Genomic DNA, 19,977 nt, shown 5'->3' on the forward strand with positions numbered 1-19,977 from the left:
CTGGATAGACTTACCACACAATCTATAGCCCCGATTTTAAGCCCGGCCACCCAGCAGGAACGGGCCAGGCAGGAGGTCCCTCCCCCCTCACCCCATCCCAGCGGTGTGGAGGCAGACCAGCGAAGGCCTAACTAAAATGTGAAAGTCACAGGCCAATGACATCATAGGTTCCATACTGCTATTTTAACTGAAAATCACAGGAGGCTCACACGGCGCCAAACCCACCAGTGAAGCTTGGAGGGAGGCAGCAGAGTGATTATAAGAGACCAAAGTAAGTATATGTTTTTCATTTTTGTGAGGATCCCTGCCGGGAGAAGATGGACTCTGCTCGGCCTATCCTCTCCCCCCCCCCCCCAATTACCAGGTCTTTGGCGATCTCCACCCCAGCACTATCCTTATGCTGGCAGTGTCGGCCTCCCATCTGATTTCTTGCTTCTCCCCACTGGCCATGTTGTCATTCTCACCAGCTTCAGGGCGGGTTCCAGTGCAGACACATTTGTTTACGCTGGGTTTATCCTTACACCCTTGTTCAAAAAAGGGTGTAAGGATAAACCTAGCAACTATACGCCAGTCAGTTTAACCTTAGTGGTGGGGAAACTTTTAGAAATGATAATCCGGGACAGAATTAACAGTCACTTGGATGAGGGTGGATTGATTAGGGAAAGCCAGCACAGATTTGTTAAAGGCAAATCATGTTTAACTAACCTGATAGAGTTTTATGATGAGGTAACAGAGAGGGTAGATGAGGGCAATGCAGTTGATGCGGTGTATATGGACTTTCAAAAGGTGTTTGATAAAGTGCCGCATAATAGGCTTGTCATCAAGATTGAAGCCCATGGAATAAAGAGGGCAGTAGCAGCATGGATACAAAATTTGCTAAGTAACAGGAAGCAGAGAGTAGTGGTTAACGGTTGTTTTTTGGACAGGAGGAAGGCGTAGAGTGGTGTTCCCCAGGGGTCGGTACTAGGACCACTGCTTTTCTTAATATATATTAATGACTTGGACTTGGGTGTACAGGGCACAATTCCCAAATTTGCAGATGACACAAAACTTGGAAGGGTCGTGAACAGTGAGGAGGATAGTGATTGACTTCAAGAGGCTATAAACAGGCTGGTAGCATGGGTGGACACGTGGCAGTTGAAATTTAATGCAGAAAAATGCAAAGTGTTACATTTTGGTAGGAAGAATGAGGAGAGGCAATATAAACTAGAGGGCACAATTCTAAAAAGGGTAAAGGAACAGTGAGATCTGGGGGTATATGTGCACAAATCGTTGAAGGGGCAGGGCAGGTTGAGAAAGCAGTTCAAAAAGCATTCGGGAACCTCGGTTTTTATAAATAGAGGCATAGAGTACAAAAGCGAGGCAGTCATGATGAACCTTTATAAAATACTGGTTCGACCACAACTGGAGGATTGTGTCCAGTTCTAGGCACTGCACTTCAGGAAAGATGTGAAGGCCTTAGAGAGGGTGCAGAAAAGATTTACTGGAATGATTCCAGGGATCAGGAACTTTAGTTGCATGGATAGTCTGGAAAAGCTGGGGTTGTTCTCCTTGGAACAGAGAAGATTGAGAGGTGATTAGATAGAGGTATTTAAAATCATGAAGGGTCTAGACAGAATAGATAGAGAGAAACTGTTCCTATTGGCGGAAAGGTCAAGAACCAGAGGACATAGGGAAAGGGTGGGGGAGTAGGACTAGCTGGATTGCTCTTGCATACAGCCAGCACGGACTCGATGGGCCGAATGGGCTCCTTGCATGCTGTAACCTTTCTATAATTCTACAGCAGAGCGGGAGGCCATTCGGCCCGTTGTGCACATGCCAGCTCTCTGCAAGAGCAATCCAGCTAGTCCCATTCCCCCACCCTTTCCCCATAGCCCTGCAAATTTTTTCCCATCAAGTACTTATCCAATTCCCGTTTGAAAACAACGATTAAATCTGCCTCCACCTCCCCCTCAGGCAGTGCATTCCAGATCATAACCACTCGCTGTGTAAAAAAGATTTTCCTCATGTCGCCTTTGGTTCTTTTGCCAATCACCTTAAATCTGTGTCCTCTGGTTCTTGACCCTTCTGCCATAGGAACAGTTTCTCTCTATCTACTCTGTCTAGACCTCTCATGATTTTGAACACCTCTATCAAATCTCCTCTCAACCTTCTCTGCTCTAAGGAGAACAATCCCAGCTTCTCCAATCTATCCATGAAACTGATGTCCTTCATCACTGGAACCATTCTAGTAAATCTTTTCTGCACTCTCTCTAAGGTCTTCACATCCTTCCTAATGTGCGGAGCCCAGAATTGGACACAATACTCCAGTTGTGGCCGAACCAGTGTTTTATAAATCTGTTGTGTCTGCATTGCTGCCTCTGCGCCCGAAACTGGGTGTTAACGAATTTATACCCCAACATTCTAACTGCAGTCTAAGCAACGATTTTACACGTTAAGTATCAGTTTTTGCTTTTGGAGTCTATACTCCTATTTATAAAATCTATGATCCCGTATGCTTTTTTAACAGGCCTATCAACTTGTCCTTCCACTTTAAAAGATTTATGCCTCTGAGCTGCTAAATCTCTCCGCTCCTCTACTTCTTTTAAAGTTTTATCATTTAGTGTCTATGTTCTCTCCTTATTCTTCCTCCCAAAATAGATCTTACATATAACCCCATTACATTTCTCCTGAAATCTATCTGCCTAACTTGTCTATATCTTTCTGGGGTTGCTTACAGTTAACCATACTCTCTAGCTTTTGTCTCCTGCCAATTTTGATATTGTATACCCAAGTCCACATCATTTATATATATAAATATAATGAGAAAAGCAATGGCCCCGACTGCTGGAGAACAGCACTATTTATATACGAATTATATCGGATACGATATAATTACAATTACGGAGACATGGCTGCAGGGTGACCAAGGCTGGGAGCTGAATATCCAAGGGTATTCGATATTTAGAAGGACAGGCAAAAAGGAAAAGGAGGTGGGGTGCCATTGTTAGTAAAGGATGAAATCAGAGCAATAGTGAGAAAGGGTATTGGCTCAGAAAATCAAGATATAGAATAATCTGGGTGGAGTTAAGAAGCACCAAGGGGCAGAAAATACTGGCGGGAGTTGTCTATAGGCCTCCAAACAGTAGTGGTAATGTAGGGGATGGCATCAAACAGGAAATTAGAGATGCATTCAACAAGGGTACTACAGAAATCATGAGTGACTTTAATCTACATAGAGACCGGCTGAACCAAATTAGCAATAATACTGTGGAGGATGAATTCCTGGAGAGTGTACAAGATGATTTTTTAGACCAGTACGTTGAGGAGCCAACTAGGGAACAGGCTATCCTAGATTGGGCATTGTGCAATGAGAATGGGTTAATTAATAATCTTGTTGTGCTGGGTCCTTTAGGGAAGAGTGACCATATCATGATAGAATTCTTCATTAAGATGGAAAGTGAAGCAGTCCAATCCGAAACTAGGGTCCTAAATCTAAACAGTGGATAGGCAATGGCTAACATTTAAGGAATGAATGCATGAATTGCAACAGTTATACATTCCTTTCTGGCGCAAAACACAAAAGGATAAACGGCCCAACCATGGCTAACAAAAGAAATAAAGGATAGTATTAAATCCAAAGAGGAATCATATAAAGTTGCCAGAAAAAGTAGCAAGCCTGAGGATTGGGAGCAGTTTAGAACTTAGCAAAAAAGGACCAAGAGACTGATTAAGAGGGGAAAAATAGAGTATGAGAGTAAAGGAAATTAGTATTAGTAAAAAAATAGTGCTGGAGAAATTAATGGGACTGAAAGCCGATAAATCCCCAGGGCCTGATAATCTGCATCCCAGAGTACTAAAAGAGGTAGCCATGGAAATAGTGGATGCATTGGTTGTCATCTTCCAAAATTCTATAGATTATGGAACAGTTCCTGCAGATTGGAGGGTGGCAAATGTAACCCCACTATTTAAAAAAGGAGGGAGAGAGAAAACAGGGAAATACAGACCAGTTAGCCTAACATCAGTTGTAGGGAAAATGCGAGAGTATTATAAAGGATGAGATAACAGGACACTTAGAAAATATCAACGGGATTAGGCAAAGTCAACATGAATTTATGAAAGGGAAATCGTGTTTGACAAACCTACTGGAGTTTTTTGAGGATGTCACTGGTAGAATAGATAAGGGAGAACTAGTGGATGTGGTGTATTTGGATTTTCAGAAGGCCTTTGATAAAGTCCCACATAAGAGGTTAGTGTGCAAAATTAAAGCACATGGGATTGGGGGTAATATACTGGCATGGATTGAAAATTGGTTAACAGACAGGAAACAGAGAGTAAGAATAAATGGGTCTTTTTTGGGGTGGCAGGTGGTCACTAGTGGGGTACTACAGGGATCAGTGCTTGGGCCCCAGCTATACAATATATATCAATGATTTGGATGAGGGAACCAAATGTAATATTTCCAAGTTTGCTGATGACACAAAACTAGGTGGGATCGTGAGTTGTGAGGAGGATGCAAAGAGGCTTCAAGGCGATTTCGACAAGTTGAGTGAGTGGGCAAATACATGACATCTGCAGTATAACATGGCTAAATGTGAAGTTATCCACTTCGGAAGGAAAAACAGAAAGGCAGAGTATTATTTAAATGGTGATAGATTGGGAAATGTTGATAGAATCATAGAAAATTCACGGCACAGAAGGAAGCCATTCGGCCCATCATGTCTGCGCCGGCCTGGAAACGAGCCACCCGGCCTAATCCCACTTTCCTGCATTTGGTCCGTAGTCCTGCAGGTCACGGCTCTTCAGGTGCACATCCAGGTATTTTTTAAATGAGTTGAGGGTTTCTGCCTCTACCACCCTCTCAGGTAATGAGTTCCAGATCACCTTCACCCTCTGGGTGAAAAATTGTTTCCTCATTTCCGCTGTAATCCTTCTACCAATCACTTAAAATCTATACCCCCTGGTTATTGAGCCCTCCACTAAGGGAAATAGGTCCTTCCCATCCACTCTATCTAGGCCCCTCATAATTTTGTACACCTCAATCAATTCAACCCTCAGCCTCCTCTGTTCCAAGGAAAACAACTCCAGCCTATCAAATCTGTCATCATAGCTAAAATTCTCCAGTCCTGGCAACATCCTCGTAAATCTCCTTTGCACCCTCTCTAGTGCAATTACATCCTTCCTGGAATGTGGTGACCAGAACTGTGTACAGTACTCAAGCTGTGGCCTAACTAGTGTTTTATACAGTACCGGTATAACATCCCTGCTTTTATATTCTATGCCTCGGCTAATAAAGGAAAGCACCCCATATGCCTTTTTAACCACCTTATCTACCTGTCCTGCTATCTTCAGGGATCTATGGACATGCACTCCAAGGTCCTTCATTTATTCTACACCTCTCAGTATCCTCCCATTTATTGTTTGCTCTCCCCAAATGCATCACCTCTCCCTTCTCCGGATTGAATTCCATTTGCCACTTTTCTGCCCACCTGACCAGTCCATTGATATCTTCCTGCAGTCTACAGCTTTCTTCCTCACTATCAACCACATGGCCTATCTTTGTGTCATCCGCAAATTTCTTAATCATGCCCCCTATGTTTAAGTCCAAATTGTTAATGTATACCACAAAAAGCAAAAGACCTAGCACCGAGCCCTGCAGCACCTCACTGGAAACAGCCTTCTAGTCGCAAAAACACCCGTCAACCATTACCCTTTGCTTCCTGCCACTAAGCCAATTTACCACATTCCCTTGGATCCCATGGGCCTTTACTTTTTTGACCAATCTGCCATGTGGGACCTTGTCAAAAGCCTTGCTAAAATCCATGTAGACTACATCAATTGCGCTACCCTCATCAATCCTCCTTGTCATCTCCTCGAAAAATTCAATCAAGTTAGTCAGACACGACCTCCCCTTAACAAATCCGTGCTGACTGTCCTTGATTAGTCTGTGCCTTTCTAAGTGACAGTTTATCCTGTCCCTCAGAATTGATTCCAATAATTTGCCCACCACCAAGGTTAGGCTGACTGGTCTATAATTACTAGGTCTCTATCCTTCACTCCCCTTTTGAACAACGGTACAACGTTAGCAGTCTTCCAATCCTCCGGCACTATGCCTGTATCCAGTGAAGTTTGGAAAATGATCGTTAAAGCCTCTGCTATTTCCTCCCTGGCTTCTTTTAACAGCTTGGGATACATTTCGTCCGGCCCTGGTGAATTATCTCCTTTCAAAGATGCTAATCCCCTTAATACTTCCTCTCTCACTATATTTATCCCATCCAATATTTCAAACTCCTCCTCCTTAACTTCAATCCCTGCATCATCCCTCTCCTTTGTAAAGACAGATGTAAAGTATTCATTAAGAACCATGCCCACATCTTCCACCTCCACACGTAGTTTACTTTTTGATCTCTAATAGGCCCTACTCTTTCCTTAGTTATCCTCTTGCTCTTAATGTATTTATAAAACATCTTTTGGTTTTGTTTGATTTTACCTGCTAATATTTTTTCATGCCCTCTCTTTGCTTTCCTAATTTCCTTTTTAATTCCACCCCTGCACTTTGGATACTCCTCTAAGCTTTCTGTAGCATTGAGTTCCCGGTGTCTATCACAGGCTTTCTTTTTCTGCCTTATCTTACCCTAAATGCTTCTTGACATCCAGGGGGCTCTGGATTTGGCAGCCCCTCCCTTTTCCTTTGTGGGAACATGTTTACCCTGAACCCCTTGAATCACCCAGTCTCCCACTGCTCTGGCACTGATTTACCTTCAATTAGCTGTTTCCAGTTTACTTCTGCTAAATCACTTCTCAGTTTAGTAAAATTGGCCTTTCCCCAGTTGAAAACTTTAACTCCTGCTCTGTCTTTGTCCTTTTCCATAACTATGCTAAAACTAACTGTATTTTGATCACTATCACCAAAATGCTCTCTCACTGCTACATCTTTCACCTGCCCCTCTTCATTTCCTAGAACTAAATCCAGAATTGCCCCCCACCCCTCTCGTTGGGCTTGCTTTTTACTGGCTAAAAAAAAATTCTCCTGTATGCAATTTAAGAATTCTGCACCCTCTATACCATTCACACTGTTTGTATCCCAGTTAATATTAGGGTAGTTGAAATCCCCTACTATTACTGCCCTATTGTTTTTGCACTTCTCAGAAATTTGCCTACATATTTGCTCCTTTATCTCCCTCTGACTATTATGGGGTCTATAGTACACTCCCAGTAGTGCGACTGCCCCTTTTTTGTTCTTTAGCTCAACCCATAAGGCCTCATTTGATGCTCCTTCTAAAATATCATCCATCCTCACAACTGTAATTGTTTCCTTAACCAAAATTGCCACCCTCCCTCCTTTTTTATCCCCCTCTCTATCGCGTCTGAAAACCCTGTAACCAGGGACGTTGAGCTGCCAGTCCTGCCCCTCTTTAAGCCATGTTTCTGTAATAGTTAAGATATCATACTGCCACGTGTCCATCTGTGCCCTGAACTCATCCGCCTTATTTCCTATACTCCTTGCATTGAGGTAAACACATTTAAGGACTGCCAAACTCCTCTTTTGTTTATTTTCTAACCTTCGTTCCCTCTGCCTTCCAGACTCACTCACTAATTTTCTGCCTTCCATTTCCAGTTCTGACTTTATCCCATCTGAATCCACACGCAGGTTCCCATCCCCTTGCCAAGCTAGTTTAAATCCTCCCTGACAGCACTAGTAAACCTCACCGCAAGGATATTGGTCCCGGCCCTGTTGAGGTACAACCCGTCCGGCTTGTACAGGTCCCATCTCCCCCAGAACCGGTCTCAATGCCCCAGGAATCTAAAGCCCTCCCCCTTGCAGCACCTTTGCAGCCACACATTCATCTGCTTTATCCTCCTATTTCTATTCTCACTAGCGAGTGGCACTGGGAGTAATGCAGAGATTACTACCTTTGAGGTCCTGCTTTTTAATCTTTTCCCTAACTCATTAAACTCTGCCTGCAGGACCTCATCCCTCTTTCTACCTATGTCGTCGGTCCCGATATGGACCACAACCTCTGGCTGTTCACCCCCCACCCCCACCAGAATGTTCTGCAGCTGCTCAGTGACATCCCATAACCCTGGCACCAGGGAGGCAACATACCATCCTGGAATCATGCCTACGGCTGCAGAAACACCTGTCTGCTCCCCTAACTATGGAATCTCCTACTTCTATTGCTCTCCTGACCCGTCTTCTCCCCCCCTGTACAGCTGAGCCACCCATGGTGCTCTTGATGTACAAAGGGACCTGGGTATCCTTGTACATAAGTCACTGAAAGCAAACATGCAGGTGCAGCAAGCAGTTAGGAAGGCAAATGGTATTTTGGCCTTCATTGCAAGACGATTTGAGTACAGGAGCAAGGATGTCTTACTGCAGTTATACAGGGCCTTGGTGAGACCACACCTGGAGTATTGTGTGCAGTTTTGGTCTCCTTACCTAAGAAAGGATATACTTGCTATAGAGGGAGTGCAGCGAAGGTTCACCATACTGATTCCTGGGATGGCAGGACTGTCGTATGAGGAGAGATTGGGTCGACTAGGCCTGTATTCACTGGAGTTTAGAAGAATGAAAGGAGATCTCATTAAAACGTATAAAATTCTGACAGGGCTAGACAGACTGGATGCAGGGAGGATGTTTCCCCTGACTGGGGGGTCTGGAACGAGGGGTCACAGTCTCAGGTTATGAGGTAGGACATTTAGGACTGAGATAAGGAGACATTTCTTCACTCAGAGGGTAGTGAACCTGTGGAATTCTCTACCACAGAAGGCTGTGGAGGCCAAGTCACTGAATATATTTAAGAAGGAGATAGATAGATTTCTAGATACAAAAGGCATCAAAAGGTATGGGGAGAGAGCAGGAAAATGTTACTGAGATAGAGAATCAGCCATGATCATATTGAATGGCAGAGCAGGCTCGAAGGGCCGAATGGCCTACTCCTGCTCCTATTTTCTATGTTTCAATTTAAATCTATCTATCTGAAAAACATCCATTAACCACTACTCTGTTTTGCCATTTAACCAATTTCTCTAAGCTGACATAACAAGCAAAAGTAAATAGTCCATTGGTTAGCTTTTTTGGTGCCCCATCTGTGAACCATACTTTCACCAGTGTATGAACTGCTATGGAATGTACTCAAGAATTTCCCTTTGCTTCCTAATTAATATTCTAAATGGATGTAGCAATAATTTAGATTTCATGTCTGCAGGTTTTGTTAAGTCAACAAAATATTGCATTTAATCTATATGAAAAATCTTACATTTGTGTGCACTTGCTGCCTAGAGAACCTTACTTCCTCTTGCCATGTTTTTTTCACAATTTTTCGATTGTAAATTCCTATATCAATATTCATCATCACAGGAAATCGACTAGTATATCAGAAATATTATAAACTGAAAAAATTCTGCTCATGAAATGCCCAAAATGCTACATGCAACTTCCAGCCAATTGCATATATTCCATACACAGGGAGCCTATGAAAATTGCAGGGGGGGCTAGCCTCACATAATTTGGTGAGACCAGCTCAGGCCTCACCATTGCTGCGTCAGGTACACTGCACTGCAACAAATGCATCCCCAATTTTGCAACCTCACAAAATTGGGGCTCATATTGATACTAGCTCAATTGTTAATTCCAAATCTGAGATTGATAGATTTCTGCCAACGAAAGGCACCAAGGAATCTACCCTCTTTTTGGTGTTTTCATTGTCCTGTTGCATATGTACCAGATGTTTCTCAGATGTAGCAGTACGTTCCAAAATATGTTTAAGATTCAGGGATAGTGGAGGTATGGGATGATTGAACTGCTGAACGGCTTGTAGTGCCTACTTTTGTAGACCTAGCTCTACAGTTAGCTTGGTAACATGTGAGTCAGGACAGGTATGAATATGGCATTACCTATCCAGGTTGTCTCACTGGGCGAGAAGTAGAAATAAGGGATAGTGATCGGACATTGCTGTCATAAATCAGTTGGAAGTAGGCATGCAGCATTCTCCTTGTCCTTTGTAGGCATGCCTGACGCTTTCAGAGTTCCATTTTTCCACACTAACAGTGCAGCTGGAAGACTCCTTTTTGAGAGTGAAATCACATACAATTGCTTCAAACATATCCCATCGACACACATAGATAATCCACAAGTTCCTTGTGTATCTTTCCTTCCAGGCCTCCTACGGGTTCAACTGCATACGCAGGCAATGGGACATGTGCCTCATCTTGGATCATAAGTAACATGACCATAAGGCCAATAAGCAGGCTCGGGGAAACAGTGGTAGAGTGCCTTTTTTCCATAAATGCTGAGCCCAATTGTCTGGCTCGACAATTGTAGTTAGCTGGAATGCCCCACTTAATCGACTGCTGCTGAGTAATAAAGGCTGGAACTTGATTGTTCTCAATATCATTCACGCCCTTCTGAACTTGATCTAACATGAAAGCCATGCTGCAGGTTATAGCCTTAGAGATCTTATCCTTCACCTTGGTGTAATCGTTGATAATCTTGTTGATTTTATCTTGTATCTGACCATAGGCCTCCACTAGGTCTTTTATTGTTAGAAGGATCTGACGTTCCTCATTAACGAGGTCTCCCCAGTTTTTAACCTCCCTCTTAAGAATATCTTTCAATTACCTCCTCATTCTTTTATCGTGCTCGTACAAGCTTTCTCTTACTTGGTTCCAGGCTGAAGTTCCAATTACAGCTCCTATTCCTAGCCATTCTCCCACATCCCTTTTCCTATGGCTATCACATTCCTGTAAAGGTTTTCTTTAGTTACCATTCCCAGAGTTCCCTTCTAAAATCTGTTTATTAATTATGGACAGCATCTGTTGGTAAAAATGCTCTTATGTCTCGTTACACAGACCATTGGGTAAATGTATCCTTGAAAGATCAAGAATTACAGGAAAAATTTCATATCTTATGTCATTATATGACCATTTACAAGTTTCAAAAATAACCAGACCAGGCCCTGCGTTTAGGGTTGGGCAGGGTGACTCCCCAGCCTCGGTCCCAATTTCATTGTTAACTCAAAGGTACCCAACCCTGAATTTGGAAATCAATATTTCTGTGTCCCTCTTTACTTTAATTTCAATCCCTCTTGTAGGTACCAGTGTGTTTAACTCCAAAATGATTGTTCCATTAATTAGTCGGTTTTTCTATGGAACATTTGTCAGTGCCTTGGTTAAAAGGTTTTTTCACTCTCCTGAGCCACATTAATCATTTCATCTTTCCCTGCATGGTCCTGATGTCTTGGGTAGTGGCCAGGCTATCAAATGCAGTTTTCTCAATTTCAGTATAGGTAAGGACACACACATTTCCAAGTGAAAACTTATCAATTAACCATTTAATCTCATTCATGATCCCTGGAGGCAGTTTAGTGTCCAATATTTACAGTCTCGATACATTTTTTTCTCCCAATTATTTTTGATTATTTTACTTAAACTCTTCTTGGACTACATTTTATTTCCCAAAATACCCCGCTATATTGTGCTTGAGTCCATTTTATCATTTCAAAATTATCCCAATCCAGAGAGCAGTATTGTTAAACCGACAGGACATGTCAATGTTCAAACTTTCTTCCTTGATACACAGAATTGGACAGGAACAACTTAGACTGGACTCCTTTTTATCTTAAACAAATTTGATTATCCCCTTAATTTCAAGTAGATTTCCCCTTCTCAAGTACTTGAATAGCAACTCATACCAATTTATCTTTTCAATTCCAATTTCAGGAACAAATTATGTCCAAGGTTTTACAGTAGAGACAGAAGTGCTTGTAATTACTTCTGGATATATCCCGCCCACCCCCGTTAAGCACTCTGTCTCGGGTTAAAGCAAAACAAATCAAAATGATTTCAAAAGAGGAAAAACTACTTGGTTTATTCTTAGTTAAGTATAGAAGTGATTTTATCAAGACTGATGATTACTTCTCCTTCTCTATGTAATTTTGAATTTTTGATAGGGCTTAAGTCTTAGTCCAAAACAACACCATGCTGTGATATTTGATATCTGCAGATAAGATCTTAAATTCTTAACACCACTGGATCATTTCCTGCACCAACACTTTTGTGGTCCCAAAAACCATGGACTCCTGTTTAAAAAGAAACACAGAAAATCCACTGTGGCTTTTCTTGAGAGCCCAAGGGGTTAATTTGTCAATTCATGATTTCATGATTTCAATCTGTCACCATGGGGAAATAGCCAATGAAATTATGCCAATTATTTTAAATAAATGCAACGGTTGTTGCTTGGTGAATTAAAAAACAGATGTTGATGTCCTTGGAAGGGGCTAACCTCGTTGCAGAAAAATAAACAACTCACGCACCATACATCAACACATCTTTCACCTAAATTTAAAAGAACATTTGTGTCAGGGAAGATAGCATTTCAATTCGTTCATCTCAGTTTTTTTTTAAAAAGAGTATTTGTGCCTGACCTTTTTATCTACAAATGTTGCAGATTAAATTCCAATTGTTGTTACAACATTTCGCATTTATTTAATTTATTAACTCTTAGATAGTCCAACCACATGACATTTCCCAATTCTTGTCATAGAGATATCAGATAGAGATCCTTTAATTTAATCTCTTTTTTTCCGGTTCATTCTGTTGTTTTGATCACAGTCAATCACAAGATAAAAGGGGTGCTGTCAGTTTGCTAAAAGCTATCAGTACAACCAAGATGATTATCTCAAAATGTTCAAAATTGATGCCCTGTACTGAAATAGTCTTCTTAGATCATAAGATATCATTCTTCGATTAGTTACACGCAACATTAACTCCTTACACGTCAACTCACGCTCTCCGATTCTCAACACAACTCCAAACACATCAATTCACGCTCTCCGATTCTCAACACAACTCCAAACACATCAATTCACGCTCACACTAATACTCAACACAACTCCAAACACATCAATTCACGCTCACCATTACTTAACACAACTCCAATTCAGTACTCAATACATTAAGCATTTAAGAAATTCAAAATGCCAATTTTTACATGTGTTAATCTCATGTCTGGAATTTGAGACTCTCACATTTAAATTTACTATAACCAGAGTTTCACAGTGACCACAATAAAAATCTGATTTTCACACTTTAATGGGTCATTTAACCTCAATAACTCCAATTTTAATTCAGCAATATCAAAATTAAACACAAGACAGAATAGATAAAATTATCAACATAGCATGTGCTTACTAAAACCCAATGAATTACACCATATTTCATTCCATTCTTTCTTGAGGCGCCTTTCCAAAAGATTGTAAAAATACTGAATATAACTGAAGGAAAAGTAAGCTTTCACAGCTAAATGAAATCTTCGTAACATTACACATAACAAGTATTTAAAAGACAGCGTAGACTGCAACAGCGAAAGGAGAGCACTCACAATGAGGACAGGCTTTTAAAGAGACAGTACACTGAAAACAAAAGAACATATTCTGTAGCGTGTAATTTTCTACCTTTTTCCTATATTCCATCTTAGCATAATTAATCCTTTTTCGCTTAAACCAATTTTCAATTTCCAATGTTTCCTACTTAATTCAATATTGTACCGATTTAAATTCTCGTGTGGGAAAGATCATTTGTCAGGCTTTTATGGCTGCCTGATTTGGGGCCAAATTATTTCCTTTAACTGGAAGCCTGAGTTTGAAAGTAATCTACATGGCTGCCGAGGGTCTGGATTCGTTTTTCACTTAAATCAATTTTCAATTTCTGATATTTGCTACTTTACCCAATTCTGTACATATTCAAAATTCCAAGCTCACAGTCTATGTTCTCCCCTCCGGTTCCTCCATCTTTTTTTCTTCATACAGGGAGGTCGGTTCTTCTAGTTCACCCCGATCTACTTCCCCCACAGTGGCTCTTGCCAGTACTGTGGATGGCGTAAATGACCTGTTGTTTAAGGTGATTAATTTCCGTCTGACAGATTCTGTGGTCTGGGCCTCCCACCCTTTTCTGGTCCTGTTTTCTCATTACCTTACTTGCAACCTGAAGTTCATTATTGCTCGATTCTAGTTTGTTGAACCCTCCCTTCTAGCTGGGTGTTTTTAGCTTTGTTATCCTCATTTTTGGTCCATAACGAGACTGCCTTCTGTTCTGAATTAAAAATTGACCCTTGACAATAGTTTGTGAATTTTGCTTTATATTTGAGGTTCATTTTTAATTCCTGATTGTCTTGTTTTAGTTTTTTAAGTTTGTCACCCATTCTCTCTCTCTCTCTCCTCAAAAAGATAGAGAAAGGCCTCTGCTTTCCAATCAATGGCCTTGATTTTTTAAAATCTTTCACCAGTTATCTAAATAACTCATTTGTCTGGTGTATGCTTTGGTTTTGTATGAATATTTAACTTCACCGTTAACCTCACAGATTCACGTCTGAATTCCCGGCTGCTGAGTCCCAAGAGGTATAAACCCTGTCCCCCATCAATATCAAAGTTAAACCATCAATAACCCTATCTCTTTGAGAACCTCTTTGAGCACCAATTTATGTGAGTGTTCTTAAACAGTAAGAGTTGTTTAAATCTTACTCCTCCACTCTTGTAACTTAAAAAAACAGCCTGGGCCACTGAACTCGAAAGAGATAGTTTTGTTCACCTATTTAAACATAAATGCAACTACAATTTACTAGCAATGATATAAGACATACATAGTTTTGAAGCAATACATAGGTTTAAAACAATATTAGCAATGATATAAGACATACATAGGTTTACCTAAGCATACAACCTAATAGCTGTGCCAGAGAGAAGGTGATCACTCTTCCTCCTATCAGCACCCAGGTCACGGAGTTGTAAGAATTCTAACTAACTGGGGTCTTTGGCTGTTCTTATATTGGGTTTGTACACCATCCCCACCCACTGTCATCCTATTTAGTGCATTTGTGCGACACCATCATTTTCAATATAGAAATGTTGCCCCTAATTTTTATCTCATCCACCAGACAATGGATGCGTACAACCACAAGGCCATTTCATCACAAGACATTTCAGATCTTGAAGCTGGTAACACACCCCTGTTCCCATGAAAGCAACAAGTCTACAGTTTTCCAATGAGCCTTAGCCGCCCTCAGTTAGCCCGTTTCTCAAAGCATGCTGGATAATGATACTGGATTACTTTCTCACAACAAGTTAGAGGCAATGGCATCAGGACTCAGGCAGATAAAAGAGGCGACATCGGAACTCTGGCATGTGGGTGAAGGTGTCCAACCCCCAGCCCACAAATCGAATCCAGCCTGTTTCCCATTTTTTTCCTGCTTGTGGAGCTCTGCCTTTTAACAGATTCCTCCTGACCTGGATCTCAGTGTGCTGCGCTCCTGCTAATTAAGCTGCAATGCTGATACTAGTTTTTTTAAAACTCTCAAAATTCACCAGTAAATCGGCTGTTTCTGTCAGTGGATTTTTAGGAGAGAGCTTTTTTCATTAACAGTAATGCTGCACTTATCAGTAGCTCTGTCAGAGGGATTTGTTAGAAGTCAGAGCTCCATGTACCAGATAATGTTGGTAAGTGGCCTGAGGTTAGACACTCCCAGTTTACTACACTGGTGTTCCTCGTTCGGATCAGATTATGCATTTATCTGGAATCAACCCCAGATTACTATATTTGCTTTTTAATTTAAAAAAATCTGTTGTATTTGTTTGAGAATTAACCGGACAGTTTATAGAAAATGTGTTTGTTTTACAGACAATGGCTAAAATCTGAAGATATTCAAAGAATTTCACTTTTCTTTCATAATCAAGAATTAGAGAAAGAGGTGAGTCACTTTTATTCAAATATTGGTGTTATGGTGAAAGATTAAAGAATTAGCATAAGCACTTTTATGGCACTGATATATTACAGATTACCATTTGAAACTGGTACCTGCTTAGACATGGAGTTTGCAATGTTAAATTATACTACCAAATGTACATTGTTCTGTGGCAATATGATATTCTATGCATACATACTTAACTATATGTGAAAAGGTTCTCTCATCGGCATCTGCATGTCAAGTTATTTACCGTTAGAAAAAAGCTGACAGAACTCTTTGTCAGCATTTAAAATGTTCCAAGTGGGCCAACTATGACTGACTGGGAACGTTTTACAGGTCGTTTTATAGGGAGACTGCTTATTCCAGATTTGCCCTGCTAAGGCCTCCCCCAGGAATTTGAGGCCATTGTCTTACTTTCTGTACTTAGAAAATTATCAGTTTACAGTAACATGCAGAATTTTTTTTGAACATTAGATCATCGATTAATTAATATTTTTGCATTAACTCTTATAGTACCGAGCAACTACACTTCCAGCCTTCAAGTACTATGTCACCTGCGCTTGCCTCATATTTTTCTGCATCTTCATCGTTCAGATTCTGGTGTTGCCAAAGTAAGTATATGTACACAGTTCACTTCTGTGAATGTAATAACGTGCTTGTAATACTAGGAACAATTTCCCTGGGCTTTGCATCCAGAAGATGCTTATTCTCCGCCCCTTTACATTTCTCTAAGACTTTCAGGGCTTCCCCCAAAAAGGGGAGAGAGTGCCTCTGTCCACAGTAGGCACAGGCTAAGGGCTGCCTTTGTAATGAGACAGGAGTGGTTCATTTTCCTGCTTCATTTTCCTCTCCAACACTGAAAGGGTGCCATTTTGAAAGGCGCCCTGTAGAAATAAGCCTTAGGGCCTGCTCCAAGCCACTCTCCAATCGATGATCACAGAGAGGCAGGCAGCAAAGACAACAGGGCCCAAGCTAAGTCCTTTCTTTTCTTCCAGTAACAGGAATCAATGTTGAAGGCCTTTTGGCTGCTGTTTTTGGATAGCATCCAGAATGACACGATTCCAGTGGTCATTCACACCTCCTGATGAAGAATGCTAAGTTCTTAAGTTACTGAATGTGCGCCAGAAGTTGGGAATTGTATGTCAATTGTATGATCTTCGTGTTTATTTAAAGCTTGTGCTACTGTGCCATAACTGGGAAGGCAGTAGTACCCCAAGCGGCAGTCCACACGCCACTGAAGTCTGCTTTGGAGGGAGCTGGGACGGCACTGTGGTGCCAAACCATAGGTGGAGGAACAGAGCAAACAAATGTGGATATGTAGAATAATTATACAAGAATAGGAGGTTCAGAAGAGGCCGAGGCGAATAGCTATCAAGGGGCTTGTGTTTGCGAGGCCAATATTTATTGCCTTTGAGAAGGTGGTGGTGAGCCGCCTTCTTGAATTGCTGCAGTCTGTGTGGTGAAGGAACTCCCACAGTGCTGTTAGTTAGGGAGTTTCAGGATTTTGACCCAGCGATGATGAAGGAACGGCGATATATTTCCAAGTCAGTGTGGTGTGTGACTTGGAGGAGAACGTGCAGGTGGTGGTGTTCCCATGCGCCTGCTGCCCTTGTCCTTCTGGGTGGTAGAGGTCGCTGGTTTGGGAGATGCTGTCGAAGAAGCCTTGGTGAGTTGCTACAGTGCATCTTGCAGCACATGTTTGCTTTACAGATATGTATACAAATATATTATTTGGATAGAAATTCATATTTTTAATTAAGTGCATGATTTACATATCATCCATGATACCTACCCATCATAATTAATACACCTTTAATGGATACATTTTTTGAACTAATATGGGAATTAAATAATGTAATTGGGTCTAAAAAAACTAAAAAGGAAAATTGAAGGGAAACACAGGATGCAATTTCATGATGTGAACTGATAAATAATGGATAAGTTGGTAGACAGGCAGAAATGAGAAGGACGTAGGCTATGCCCCAGTACCTTTTAAATCTTCCACTGTTTAAGTGGATTGCCACCCCTGTAAAGATTTCACGCTGTGAAGCTAAAATTATGAATGTGTAACTTAATTTATATTGCAAAAATATTCTTCACTTTGTGAAAATGGAATTTTGTGACTTGCACTTGACATGGTTGTTATACGCATTAACAGAAGTGATAATTGACATTTCTGCAATTGAATTTAATTTCTCTTCCCAAAATCCTTCTGCAATGAATAGCATTATTTTATGATGACACATTACATCTGTAGATGCTGCTTCAAGCAGATATTGGAATGCAAATCATCAACAAAATTGTTAATCCTCTGTATGATTTTTCACATATAAAACTCAATTTAATCATGCTTCAGCAGCTAAGATGCTGAAGAATTTCATTCTTAACTGGTGAACCTGAGTTCAAATCATGGTTTATACCATCATTTACATTATGCTTTCCTTAGTGACTTTGTTTTGCTATTGTCAACTGTGTCATCAGGAGAAGAGAAGAAAAAAAATATGGAATCCCTACCCACATCAATCCAGGAACCAAGCTACCAGTGGTAAGCTGGCCTGCTGAGATTCTAGGAAAAATCCTGGTAGACTTGGCAATTGTCACAAAATTTCTTCTCATTCCCCAGGCTTGATTCCAACCCTCGCTGGTTGACCAAGAAATTACATTGAGGCTGTCAGCATAAAAATATCTATGATATATGCTAATGGAGCAGGGTTGAAATACACAAGCAGGCGGGTGGGGGGGGGGAGCTACAAGATAAAACTTTACAAACGCCTCCATATTTCATGTGAAAAAGCGAGTATTTAATGATGCAATAAAAATAGCTATTCTTTGATTATCATGTGTATTTGATTTCTATGTCTTTGCTTTTTTATTCAGTAATAATATATTCAACTTGATTTGTAACATTGTTTGATGCTTTCCTGTTTTGCATGATTGTGTGCACCTGACACTGATATATTACCAGTGAATTGAATGGACTTTTAATACAAGGCTCGTACGACAAACAGGGTCTTTTACTTGCTACAGATTTGGCTTTGTTAAGCGGCTGTTATGTAATGCATGTTAATAGAGTCAATTAGAGCTACTTTATTTTTAAATAGGAGTGAAAACATCTATTTTGTTTTCTCCATGCCATGGTACACATCAACTACAGTACAGAGAGCAGCATCTACATTGACAGCCTCCACCCATGCACACTTGAATTGGGTGCTAGGATGTGTAATATGTGTTGACAGCAGCTTGGGACAACCCTTTCACTAAGTTTTCCCTTTTTGAAGGAAGGCTGGACCTCTGATCAGTGCTTTCCCACAGTAGCTGAGATTTGAAATCTGAGAAGTGAGGAATCCTCACTTCTCATAGTGCTGCAATTTAGGGACCTAACGAGGCCATAACATGCATAGGCAGCTGGGATCAAGTGGATCCCTTGAAGAGTATAGAGATTGCCGGAGTAGAGTTAAGAGAGAAATCAGGAGGGCAAAAAGGGGACATGAGATTGCTTTGGCAGATAAGGCAAAGGAGAATCCAAAGAGCTTCTACAAATACATAAAGGGCAAAAGAGTAACTAGGGAGAGAGTAGGGCCTCTTAAGGATCAACAAGGTCATCTATGTGCAGAACCACAAGAGATGGGTGAGATCCTAAATGAATATTTCACATCGGTATTTACGGTTGAGAAAGGCATGGATGTTAGGGAACTTGGGGAAATAAATAGTGATGTCTTGAGGATTGTACATATTACAGAGAGGGAGGTGCTGGAAGTCTTAATGCGCATCAAGGTAGATAAATCTCCGGGACCTGATGAAATGTATCCCAGGACGTTATGGGAGGTTAGGGAGGAAATTGCGGGTCCCCTAGCAGAGATATTTGAATCATCGACAGCTACAGGTGAGGTGCCTGAAGATTGGAGGGTAGCAAATGTTGTGCCTTTGTTTAAGAAGGGCGGCAGGGAAAAGCCTGGGAACTACAGACCAGTGAGCCTGACATCTGTAGTGGGTAAGTTGTTAGAGGGTATTCTGAGAGACAGGATCTACAGGCATTTGGAGAGGCAGGGTCTGATTAGGAACAGTCAGCATGGTTTTGTGAGTGGAAAATCATGTCTCACGAATTTGATTGAGTTTTTTGAAGGGGTAACCAAGAAGTTAGATGAGGGCTGTGCAGTAGACATGGTCTACATGGACTTTAGCAAAGCCTTTGACAAGGTACCGCATGGTAGGTTGTTACATAAGGTTAAATCTCACGGGATCCAAGGTGAGGTAGCCAA

General features: G+C 41.1%; 1 protein-coding gene across 1 annotated transcript in view; it reads left to right on the plus strand.

The window, feature by feature from the left end:
* The window catches only part of LOC137339741 (adenylate cyclase type 2-like), a 368,927-nt gene that overhangs the window by 276,818 nt on the left and 72,132 nt on the right, over positions 1 to 19,977 (plus strand). Inside the window, exons 13-14 of the mRNA XM_068001920.1 lie at positions 15,652 to 15,721; positions 16,232 to 16,329. Coding sequence (XP_067858021.1) covers positions 15,652 to 15,721; positions 16,232 to 16,329 — 168 coding nt within the window. The remainder of the gene's footprint in view (positions 1 to 15,651; positions 15,722 to 16,231; positions 16,330 to 19,977) is intronic.

This window comes from Heptranchias perlo, chromosome 2 (genome assembly GCF_035084215.1).
Source record: "Heptranchias perlo isolate sHepPer1 chromosome 2, sHepPer1.hap1, whole genome shotgun sequence".
Taxonomy (NCBI): Eukaryota; Metazoa; Chordata; class Chondrichthyes; order Hexanchiformes; family Hexanchidae; genus Heptranchias; species Heptranchias perlo.